The sequence below is a fragment of the Columba livia genome, chromosome 6 (assembly GCF_036013475.1).
Source record: "Columba livia isolate bColLiv1 breed racing homer chromosome 6, bColLiv1.pat.W.v2, whole genome shotgun sequence".
NCBI classification, from domain to species: Eukaryota; Metazoa; Chordata; class Aves; order Columbiformes; family Columbidae; genus Columba; species Columba livia.
In genome coordinates, this window is record NC_088607.1 from 18,988,743 (window position 1) to 19,001,466 (window position 12,724).

The 12,724-nt window shown below is 39.9% G+C and overlaps 1 protein-coding gene across 10 annotated transcripts in view; it reads right to left on the minus strand.

The window, feature by feature from the left end:
• Nucleotides 1–12,724, minus strand: part of VSTM4 (V-set and transmembrane domain containing 4) — an 87,054-nt gene that overhangs the window by 55,268 nt on the left and 19,062 nt on the right. For 7 of the 10 annotated variants that reach the window (XR_010473504.1, XM_065067385.1, XM_065067387.1 and 4 more), the window contains 3 exons: nt 12,461–12,494; nt 7,933–8,033; nt 7,067–7,128 (listed from right to left, as the gene is read on the minus strand). Coding sequence is in view for 8 of the 10 variants with exons in the window: in XM_065067385.1 (XP_064923457.1) it covers nt 7,067–7,128; nt 7,933–8,033; nt 12,461–12,494 (197 nt within the window). In the remaining 2 variants the exon portion in view is untranslated. Of the gene's footprint in view, nt 1–7,066; nt 7,129–7,932; nt 8,034–8,064; nt 11,366–12,143; nt 12,356–12,460; nt 12,495–12,724 lie in introns of those variants that run through there. The other 3 variants (XR_010473503.1, XM_065067388.1, XM_021285071.2) reach the window with 3 other exon arrangements.

Genomic DNA, 12,724 nt, shown 5'->3' on the forward strand with positions numbered 1-12,724 from the left:
AAATTATGTTTATAGACAGAACTGAATTTCTGCCTCGGAGTTTTCTGGATTTAATAAGCATATGTCCCAAGTTCTAGGTCAGAACTTCATAATATTTTTAGTAGCTCGGATTTCCTGCAGCAACTCTTGAAAATGAAACCCCACCCTCACTGGCATGCCCTGTGCTCATGGGTGAATGGACTAGGTCAGCAAGAATGAAACCTTCCCAATCATGCATACATTTACTGGTCTGATTGCCAGTACCTGGCAAATTGCCACCTCTGAACTGGCCACACTGTGCCATTTGGTGCACATGATGGTGCCAGGGATATGCTGTAGGAAATGCAAATGGGAAAGGTAACAGAGTCAAGAAGTGGTGGCGAAGTTTGATCCAGTCTCTAGGAATTACACTTCTCTTCAGGATACTCCACAGCACAAAGCAAGCAGCCCTGCCCCCATGCCATTGTAGCCCTTTCTTAGCAAGCACATGTTGGAACTACTCTTCCTTTCTCTTGCAAAGGCCACACTTGGCTTTTTGGCCTTTTCCCTTTCATATTTGAGAAACATCCTGTTTTATATTCAGCTCCACAAGAAAAATGTGGATACTCTTCAGATGACACAGCTCAGGAGCATCCTGTGTCACTGCCTGAGCACACTCGCAAAGTGCCTATAAAGGGCTGTTCAGGCTAATTGGATGGGCTCTGGCCACATGGACAGATTGTTGCTTCTTTCTGCATGAATGCCCAGAAGGCAGGAAACTGCATACTATGTGCAACCTAAGGAAAAGGGGCTAGCCCATCTTCTCCTCTGCATATCTCCTTTCCACAAGTATCTCTTGTTTGAAGCTCTGGGAGGGGATGGAGTATGGCTGCCAGCTTGGCCATCACTGGAGGGTCAGCTACAGAGGTGAAGGCAAGAGTGTGCTGAAGCGAAGATTCAGCACATTTGGTGGACAGGCTGGAACTCCCTTGTCCAGGCTACCAGGACAGGGAGAGATAGCGCATGGTAGCATAGCCGTATTTTTCTAATATACACTAGAGAACTGCCCTCTCCAGAGTGTATGGTCTTTCTTGTGCTGGAATCAGTTGTGTTCCTCAGGGCCATAGGTAACACTTATACTCAAACCCTACGGATTTCAGAGGGATGGCTCCCTCATCGAGGTAGTAACTTAGGAATAGGGAAAATGCTTTTTTCTCTTTAGAGCTTTGGGTGTTTACCAATGTCAGTGTCTAGATTGCAGAAAGCAAGCCAGAGATTCCCCTGGAAAAGAGGAACTTCAAAAATTACTTCTGCAGACCTTCATGAAAAATTGAAGCTAGGTCTGCAAGGTTAGTTATCCCCTAGAAATGCAACTGCTGGCCAGTAAGAGTGCTGAAATATCAAGGGAGCTATTGTCTTCTCAGTGCCAATGCTGAAAAATACAACATTGGAAAATAAGGACAGTGAGAAGTATGACTTTTAGTGGCACTATCAGTTAAAAAGGACAGATTGACAGGTTCTTTCCACTAAGTTGCCTATTTATTCATCCCTAGAGTTAAAAAATACTTCCCAGACTCCCTGGAAAAAATATCTACAACAACTTGTGAAGTCTCTTTCAGCATTACATCTAAATTTTGCTCTTGAATCCCACAGAAGTTATGACAACTAACTCAGGGATAAAGATTATTTACTAAGTCCTGTTGAATGATTTTATTATAAAGAAACAGAATCCCACAAATCTAGGGCAGGTAGTGACTTTAAGGGCTGAACTAGTTCATCTTCCTAACAAAATTAAAAATATCTGGCAGAGGTTTGTCCAGCCTGTTTTAACAGCTTTTGGGGAAGAGCATCCTCACCTTTGCTAATGCTTGATTGCTTTTACAGTTGCAGAGATATTCTTAGATCCAAAACAAACATTACTGGAAATATGGCTGATTTCTTATCCTTCAAAAAGGCCCAAGGACGTAATTAAAGATTTTCAGTTTTCTGGTGACACTTTGATTACTCCAAATGTGTCGTCACAGAAAAATCAACTGCTGTGGGATTTTGTAAACACATAGGTCTTGGCAAGAGATTTTATGTATTTATACAAACTGTTTCTTCTTGGGGGTAGAGTTAACAACCTGTGATCTGAATGGGAAAGTAGGCATAACTCAGCAGTTCTGAATATGTTGCGTTCCGAGTGCCAACCTGAATGTGTAAATTATAGTCATGATCCTATAAAAATCTCACATCCTAAGGAGAGACTGAAAAAAAAAATGTTCATAATTTCTTTGTTTATCATATGAAAAATGTTACTTGAAGTCTGTGGAGATCAATGATGCCTTAAGAAACTGGCAACTTAAATCATCACCTATTGTTACATATTGTAGAAGAAACAAGTCTTCTAACAGAGGGTGGCATAGCTTTTCATTTAAAATCATCCAGGAGAATGGAAGACTTGGTTGTTTCTAGATGCAGAATCGACAAATTACTGAAAAAAATGTATTTTAGTTCTTTTTTCTTTCTCAAGGAAAGGGCTGATGGTACCGACAGGTTAAGACTGATGAGGAATCCTACTAGCTGTGCAAAAAACTGACTAACCTACCTTTTAATTATAGCTAGCTTGATGTGTATGGTATAAGACTGGTTTGAATGATATAGTGTTTAATTGTAAGATGAAAAAGAAGACGTGGAAAAAAATCTGTCCATTGGGTACACTCTTGCAATGTGTAAATTTGGTTCCAGGTTGATGTGAGGCTGAAGCTGCAGAACAGCAGGCTGGAGCATCGCTTAGAATGCATGAATTCCCCAAGTCACAGCCTTCCCAGTTCCACACGTGTCAAACCCATGTCAAGTTTCTGCTCCAAACAACACCCTTCTGCCTTCTAGACACAGCAGAAGCAGGGAAGCTGTCCTTTGAACGCTTATGAATTCCAGACTTTCAGACATGTTGCTCATTACAGAGTAAGCACGTTCAGTGCAGGAACTGTCCTGACCTGCACACTGTCAGCCTGTAAGTAAGCATGGGATTTTCAAAGCACCAGAGTAAGCTTGACCTACTCATTTCTGTTGCATCTGTAAAAACTGGGAATATAGATGTATGAGCTGGCTTTGCAAATCTCAGCATAAAGCATATAAGTGGCGCCTGAAAAAGGAAGGCAAGCAGAACAAGTGCGTAATATTATGCTTTCACTCAAAGTTAATAAAATGACTTCCAGAAATTTCCCTCAGTCTTGGGTATCCATAAGCCCTGCCTGTTTCTCAAGTAGCTTTTACATCATCATTATCAAAAGAAAATCTCAGCGATCATATGATGCCAAGTCACTAGTGATCAAATCCATGCTGGCATAAACAATGCTGTCTATGTTGTATGAGCTGCAGATATAAGGATGCTTCTCTTAAATAGCTCAGCTATGGTCACTCTGCTTCAGAAGTCACACAGGACCAATATGTGTCCTGTGGTGGGTAACAAGAGAAGCCAGATACACTCCAGTCAAGCAGTTAGTCAGTGTAGGAATGGCAGAAGTCAACTCTTACGTATGGCATGCTGTACACGTACAATGTGTTTGAAGAACTAAGACCAAGGGAATAATTTGTAATATAGGATGTATCTACCTGATTACTTATGTTAGTAGAAGCCGTATAAATCAACAGCAGAATGAAGAAGATTCCTGTCTTATCTGTGCAGGTATTCCTCCCTTTAAAATTTAGTGTGAAAACCATGAAGTCAACAAAAATTGTGCGTAAGTAAAAACTGCAGAATTTGGTCTAGCCTGAAGTCACGTCCTTTCCATTTGCTCCAGTGAATCACACAGGAGCTTATAAGCTTTGTGGTGCAAACCTTCATGAAAAGACATCAAAACCTTTTCATTTAGATGATGTTCTATAACTGACACTCTTGGGCTATGACAACTAATCTCTAGGAGGCAATCAAAGACTTACCAGAAAATTTGGTTGAGGAAGTGTAAGATTTATGTCTACCAACTCAACGGGCTAAGTACTTAAGGCTGTAGCAGAACAACCCTTAGAGAGCAGAATTTGTGGTCCCCCAGAATTTTCTTCTTCTTAATGACTCTCTGTGCTTCTTGCATGCTATAAAAAACATCCCTTTTTGCATTTCAGTATCTTTATTTCCTTTGATCTGTACACATTTCTCATTGATGCTAATAGAGAATGACACTGATAGGGAATATTTTTGCAACAAGGGGAGCATAGAATTGTTATTCAGGCTAAAGCAAAAGCAATATGACTTAAGCAGACTTTTTTTAAAGGCTTTACTCAAGGCTGTGCAATTGAACATGATATTAGGCTTTCTCTCTTTTTTTTCTCTTTTTTTTTTCTTTTTTTTTTTTTTAATTTTCATCAAGATTATGTCCATATTTTATCCAGGTTATTGTATTCTTGTAAAATTATACTGCAACCCACTCTAGCATGTTAACAAAAGAAATTCTCTAGCTTATTATAAACATCTTTCAAGAAACCAGAAACACATGTCCTCTGGAAATAATTTTGCTGGTATTTAGGTTATTACAAAAAATTTCCCAAAACACTGGAATTGTTTTGTAATGTTTTCTTATACTCTAGCTTGTTTGCTTTGGTTTTCTAGAATATTCTCTTGGTGCCCCAGTGTGGTGCCTTCCTTGGGTTGCACAGGGAAGCTGCTGAAGAAGTCTGATTCTGTCTTTGTGGTGACAATTACCTAGTAACTATGTGCCACCAGTGAAAAAAGACCCAGTGCAGACACCAGCTGTGCAATAATTACAGTTGGAAAGAAAAAATTCTTTTATCCTGCAGAGATTTGGCAAGATGACAGTAGTATTTTTCTGCCCCAAAGCAGACTGAAAATTTAAAATCCAAGAAATTTTTGACAATTGAAAAAATGGGACAGCAAGTACACTGAAAATCAATGAAATGTTTCATTTAGATGAATTGGATATGCCTTTTTCTCTGTAATTATTATCATTTTGTATCTTTGTTGAAACTTCTTTCACTTCAATTACTTTAATTTTCTCACTGAAAATAATTTAAAAGCAGAAAAAAAAATTCTGAGAATACTAAAACATAGAGGAGTTTAACCAACTGTGTTATAAAGGGAGGCAAAAGCAGCAGAAAAGAGAAACAGCTCTAGGGGTCATCTTGCCCAGCTTCTGAATGTGGCTTATAGGCTAACTTGGCTTTAGTTTACTTTGCCCAGTAAAGAAGCGCTAGGTGAGTTTGAGTCTTGCAGATTGTTTGGATAATATTTGTTGGATTACTTTTTGACTTAAAACTAACTCACATCCATAGATTGTGTGTTTTCTGCAGGCTGCAATGTCTCTCCAGGTGCACTCTGAGGTGAAATATGAAAGGCAGAAGAGCAGAGCCAGACTCGAGTCTGACAGCAAGACATTAAAACTGAGGCTGCTGGATGCATACAGCATGCAGATCCTCTGTCATGCTAGGGAAGACAAAGCTGATTTCATTGTTTGGAAAGGCTTTATTCCTGTTCACCTCCAAAGGATTTAAACCTTGACTGGATTTGCGTAGCAGGAAGGGAAGAGACAACAGCTATTTGTGGCCCATATCCTTGGATTTATTCCAGAAAAAAAAAGCATCTGGAGACAGATTTACTTCAAGTTCAGCATGTGCTGATGTGCTTTATTGACCTGCAGGAAGAGTCTGAGTGCTTTAACCCATGAGAGCTTTTCCTTGGAGGGCTGAAGACTATTTCTGATGTAGCTGCATGACTGGGCACAATGAGTAGCGTAGTGTGTGTGGCAAAGGGTGACTGTCATCCCCTGATGCTGAGTGGTCTCATCTCTTTTTGTCCCCTCATTATAGCTTTGGCTGGACACAATTACCTACATAGATATGAGATTTTCTTCATGGACTTTTAAAACTCCACTTTCTCTTCTACTGAAACCTGGCCTGCATGAGCAGACCCTGGCCAAGGTGCAATCCCTGCAGGACCAGCAGAGGAGTGGTGAGCTCCGTACCCATGCAGCAGTGTTGCCTAAGACAGGGGTGTCAAACTCATTTTCACAGGGGGGCACATCAGCCTTGTGGTTGCCTCCAAAGGGCCAAATGTAACTTTAGGACTGTATAAATGTAGAAGTAGTTGGCCTAAGCTAAAGCTGAGCTGTTCTGAAGTCACCTGGCATTATGTCCAGGTATCCTTGGTTGTACCCTGACCATACTTAAAAGGACATGGAATATTTACCGACAATTGGTGGGAAGGTTCCCAGTTCTAATCCTTATCTGAAAGTGAAGCCATCACAGAGGGATTTGGGTTAGTCACATAGCCTGACTTTGGGCACTCACCTTTACCTAAGTTAGGGAGTTAGTCACCCTGGGATTTCTCTATAACCAGAGAAAGGAGAAAGGATTCCTAAAAGGCAATTCAAAGCATCTAGTCCAAACTAGTAGGAGCATCAGGTTCCTATTCTAACTCATCTCTCTGTTGAATATATAGGGAACCTAACAGACCATCCTCTTTATATAGGCAGCTGAAAATAGTTGGTATAAAACTCCATTATGCCTGGATGTCTTGTCCTGGTATGGCTTTGTTATTAAAGCAGAGAAACATCTCTCCATCTGTTTGATTTGTCTGGAGAATATCCACAGGAGGTTTTTTTAAACAGGAACTCATATCCAACAGAAATTGCCATGTGAGTTTTTCTTTTCCTTAGTATGAGCTATCTACATAAATCTCATTCCTGCAACTTTAGTTATTCCCAACTTACATCACTGTAGGGCAGAAACTGGACCCCTATTTCTGGCTTGAAAAGTCTCAAAAGCAGTGTGACCACTGTGGTTGTGATTTAAATACCAGTAACTGGTATTTTTTCCAAAGCATCAGCTGCCAGGAGCATGTGAGAATCAATAGCTGGTTTCATTTAAGAACAGGCTAAATTTGTAGACATGATGACCGCTAGAAAGCTGGAAAACATAATCCAGTGTAACCTAATGCTCAAAATGAAAAGAGCCAAGACAATTCATCACTTGAAAAAGTATTACTTAGAAAAAAAGGACTTATATGATCTTTAAGGCCATTTATAGTTTCTGAATCTAGAGTTCTGGCAACATTACAGCAATTGTATTGAGAAAGAAGAATGTAGAGAAAATAATGTCATAGAAAATTACTTACCAGGATCAATTTTCTTTGAGGTTTCAAGAGCTTGGGCTTAGGAAAATTATTGGCTATTGGAGCTATGGAAATAAATATTAAGGGATCATTTCATATTATCATAATTCACAGGCATTTTTAGTATAATTGTTAGGTATTTATAGATTATATATTAATAGCAGATTAGGAGCAAATACATGTGCTCATACCAGACTTCAACTGCATTTCAGGTAACATATTTTACAATGAATCATAAGGCTTATGGATTAGAAAAATTCATAAGATTAAAGAATCTGATATGCAAAACATGCTGTTAGTGTGCAGAAGCCAGGGCAAATACACATCTTGAGATCTTGTCATCAAACACACAGTAAACTTTCCAGTCCTTTTCCTTCCCTCTCCCAGTGGCTCAGCACTGGCAGTAGCATCTGGAAAGTATGCCCAAGAGTTTGCATGATTGACCCTGGAAGCAATAGCAAATCCTCTTCAAAAGTGAGGTTTCCCAGAGGCTGATCTTTATCTGCTCAGCTTGCTCAACTTCTCAAGTGCACCTGCAATTTTAAGAGTGCAATCTGGTGGCTTCTGTCAGTCTATCCCCAACATGGCTTCATCTTGCCTGACTGTAACCTTCTCTCTGACTAGTGGGAGCTGAGACCACTTGCCTGGACTTGGTGAGCAGCTTTTCAACAGCTAAAGCTGCAGGGAGGTGAGAGCCTGGTCCCAGCAGCAGGCATGGGCCATTTCAGCCTCCACCGATGGGGGCGAGCACAGGTCATCTCCCAGGCAGAGTCAGTGGAGAAGTGCAGAAGTCCTGAAATCCCTTGCTCCGCTGTCTCTCTGTGGCTGTGCTCAGGATTTGAAACACCTCTGCACCTCTGTTTTCATACCTTTTGCTGGGATGGCTGGTGGCTGCTCCTCTTTCTTTTTCTTTACCTTCTTGGGCTGTAGAGGGGACATGCTTGTCACACTGGTAACTGTCTCCCCAGAGCTGCAAAGCAGAGACCCATAGGTGAGGAAAAAGTGAAGGCAATGGGGGGAAAGATAGTTTGTGCCAGTGAGTTCATGCAAACACATCACTTTGCATTTGTGAGAGTCCCTGCTCAAAAACTTGGATTTTGACCTGGGAATATAATGAAAAAACTCTTACAGGGGTTGGAAATGCTCTGATCTGTCCTGGCACAGAAAATGCAAAGTGACAGGTTTAAAAAATACTGATTTCATAGCAGCTGTTCCTTAAAAACATGTCTGACCCCACTGCTGCACCCAGGATGAGCTTGTACCCTTCTGTCCTTGAGCGCAAGAGGCACAGGTGGGTTAGGTGATTTGCATAAGCTCAGTCATGAAGCATTTGGCAAAGCAAAATCTTCAGTGCAGTTTCTGGGCTAAGGCTGGCTGCGTGGCCAGGAGCACATGCAGCATGCCTTCAGACAGTTCACAAACCCACACTTGAAAAAAACAGCTTTTTAAAGGAGGCTGGTGTGCTCAGTGCACATAAAATGGAGAAATAGTGCCCCAGACTCTTGAGCACTTTGCATTCTCCAGTAGATCCATGCTGAAAAAGCTCTAGTAGGTATGAGGGAAGAGTACAAGTTACATTATAAACAGATTCCTGTCCTAAAGGGCTTCTGTGTTTGGACTGTCCCAAGTTGTTGTTCCTCTCCAGGTTCTTTTGCATAATGAAACATTATATTAATCAAATAAAATAGTTAAAGTGGGCCAAAGTCCTAATGAAAGTTATGATGTCTCAGCTATTGCCCACACAAGAATAACAAAATAGTAGACATAATTTACATAGCTGTTAATCCAAATGAATGTCACTACCATTGGTAAAATCACAATGGATTTACACTTGTGGAGATTACAAAAAAACTCTGGTTTTCTGATTTTTCCTGAGTTTGGTTCCATGTACTCAGTCCAAAACGTAATTTTGCTGCCAAACTTTTTTTAAAGTGTTTGAAAGGTAAAATATTTGCAAGATTTATAAATAAATCACATAAATTGTGTAAACTGAGATTTCTATTAAAAATATATGCCTGCACTGTTGTGAACCTATCCCACAATAGCCATTTGTTTCTACATTAGAATCAAAACATTAAATTGTTTAAAACTGTACTGCCTAGCTCCAGTGCCCAAACACATCAAACTGCAAAGAGCAAAGAGTACAAAAATGAGGACAAGAATGAATATTTAATGTGTTTCATTTTAATAATCCAGGGTCGTTAAGGCAGATGTATAGCTTAAAAATACTATCATTCTGATGCAGATACTTTAAGCACAATATATGAAAAGGCTTAGTGTCAATTAATCGCGTTAGTTATTATTCTTGCTTTGCCACTGAAAAAGTGAAGCTACAGAGAAACGTATTCGTAGTTTACAATTTTCTTTTAAATGCCAAGGCCGCACAGGGTTAACTAATTCTGAGAGATACAATAACTGTACTTGCTGTCTTAGAACTGAGCTCCTCAAACCAAACAAGGAGGCTCAGAAAGGACTCCTTGGCTCCCAAACACTGTCTCTTTGTGAGCTTGCCTTATTCAATGTCTAAAATGAAAGTTGGTTTTTTATCTCACTCCAGCTCCTCCTCCAGCCTCCTGGCTTCCATTTCAACAGTGTCACATTGTGCATTTCTTGAAGGATCTGATGAGTCTTTAGAGAGCAAGAAAAAGACAGGAGTTTGGGGCTAAAACCTGTGGAAGGTGTTTAACAATCATGGCACCGGGACCAGTTTCCCTGGAGGTCGTGACTGGTATTTCTGGAACATACTGTCCCAAGACCTGGCAAACTGCTGCAATTTTGGGCTTTACTGTCCTTATTAGAGTCAAGGATATGTGACTTTTACCGTGGTTGCATAGGTCAGCTATTCCCTCTTGTCAGCAGGGGGATGACAAAACATTCACCCCAGTGAACCGAGAGCTGCTTTGATGTTTTCCAAACAGGGGATCTGGTGAGAAGGTGCCAGGGGAGGCCTGGGTACTTTTGACTCTGGCTCAACATGGCAGAATTTGCTCCTGTGCCATTAGATCTGCACCATGGAACCAAGGTGTGAGATGGACAGCTTTCTGAGGTGAACACTTTTTTCACCCCAAATGATTTGTCTCCAGAAAAGTAATCACTGAAGGACTGGAGAGTTGAAGCCAAAACAAATAAATAAAAGACAGAAAAAAAATAGTTCCTGTTTTCAAAGCTACACCTCCTGGGGGTTTCTGGATCTGAAATCAGACAAAATGAGCTAATAACAAGGACGATAATAAGAAGGAGGATATTTAAAGAAAAGAAAACCCCAGAAAATGGAATTAGGTGGTTTGTAAAACCCAAAATAACTGTACTTTTTATTCAGGTATTTATTTTTAAAATGTGGGAAAGGACTGGGTTTTGGTTAACTCATTTTTTTCCTTAATGTTTTATTGGTCAAGTAGCAAACCAAAACCCAAACATTTGCTTTGCTCTACTCAAAAAACCTGGATTTCATTTTCTACCAAGGCCATTTCGTGAGACCTCGGGCAAATCACTTAGCCCTTTGTGTTTCAGATTCCAATTAAGTAAAAACACCATTATGATGCCAAGACATGAAAAATTGTAAGATGCTTAGGTATTACTGCAGTGGGAGTACAGACGTTTCTTAGAGACTGGACTATTAATGTAATTTTGAAACTGGATTCTGCTCTGGGTTTGAAATATCACTAAGGGAGTTGAAGATGAGCCTCTCTAATCAAGCCTGAGTTTTGCACAGTGTAGTTATTTTGGCTGTCAAGAATCTCATGCAAATTAGTTCTTTAGTTTGGCCTAATGGAAATTTAGACACTGGGTTTTGGGTCTAAATGTGTTGAACTAAGTTGCAAGACAAGGAATGCACAGGTGAAGAGAAGTGATTTCAAAGGAATTAATGGTTTTTGTTTTCAGCAATGGGTGGAAAATTAATGGTACCATGTGTGAAACACAGCCAAAATTATAATACTGGTAACACTCTCACAGCTGTTTAATTTTAAAGCTCTGAAGTCAATGCACTTTAGACATGCATTTGTGGGATCAGGGCTTTTATTAGCATAACTTGCCATTCTGAAATACAAGAAACTTCATTTTTATCCATATAGTCATGTATTTCTTCCACTTCCAAAGATTCTGTTTTACAGTGAAGAAATAATTTTGGCTTTTTTTCTCCCTGCTATTCAGCCTACTAAGTTTAGTGTTTGCAATAGTATCACTACCACATCATGTATGCCCAGAAAATCATATTGTGTATTATGAGTCTTTTTATCTGACTGCTCTGCTCCATTTTTCGTTGTTGTTGTTGGTTTTGTAATTCCAGCTTTGTCCCAGCAGCTAATAAAAAAGGAGAAAGAGAAAACATTCATGGAAAAATTAAAACTGCTGAGCTGTCTCTGTTAATTTTTGGTGTGGTGCAATAGCTGGTCAGGGTCACAGAACAAAGATCTTTCCATGAATAACATGAAAATTTCAGTTTGTACCGACCTTTCCTGAACTTTGTTGCTTTGTTGTGACTTCACTTACATCTGAGTACTGGTTAGATTGAACACAGTGATAATCCCATGAGAATGCACTAAAAATTGCACTAGTTGAAGATCTAAGATATGCTATGCTTGGCATTGAATCTCATAGTATCTAAAACGATACTAGGAGAAATAGTATCTGTGATACCAAATGGTACTGGATTTAAACTACAAGGCTAGAAACACATGGTTTTGGTCAGTGGAAACTGCAAAACAGCTGTTCTTGTGTGTTGTTATAAGGCATTGCTCTTTAATATTTTTTGTTTGTAAAATACTTCTGTCACCTTTTTTTTTTTTTTTTTGTTTACTGAAATTCCAGCATAATTTATATCTCAGGAAGATCATGGGGATCATGGGATGGAAATCAGTTTTGTCACAGCCCACAATCAAAAACTTTTAGCAGCCAGTGGTATTCAATGGACAGTGATTAATGACTGCAGCAGAAGTAGAATTTTTCCCATCACTTGGAGTCTTCAGCCGGGAATAGACTATGCGTCTAGAAAATCTGCTTTTGAGCCTCATTGTCTGTTCCTGGGTGCAGGAATCGCTGGGTAACGTGGTTTGTGTACATGGATAGTTTAAGTAATTACCATCTGGTGAAGTGTTGGGAAAACCTAGAAAGCCACACAGGATGAAAGCAGGCTTCTCCAGAGAGGAATTCAGAGCCTCAAGGACAGGCTTGTCACTGAAGCACCTGCAGGACCTATAGCTAGATAGCCCAGGTAGATCTCTCGTATCACACACAGCAGATGTTGGCTTGCAGGCATGTTCATGACTCATGGACCAAGGACTCTTTATCCTCCTGTAGGTATTTTGGAAAACATTACTCATCTTCTTCAGCATAAATAGCAAAACAAAGACAGAATTAGTGCCTTGGGTTATAGTAAAGAGAAATGTAATCTCCTACCTGTTCTGGGGGCATTTCACCAGGTAGTGCTTCACTGTTAAAGAAAAAAAAAAAAAAGTGGCTTCACCCCAACACAGTTTATGAGTTACAGATGGGTACTGCAGATAGACCTGTGCTGCTGAGATTGTGGAGTTGCCAGGTTATTACACCAGGAGAACTGCTAATCATCACCGTACATTATACTGTGCATTAAAATGTAGTCTGACTCAAAGACGAAGCTAGGCTTGTGAGAGGGAAATTTATCAAACAACACCAAAAATCTGC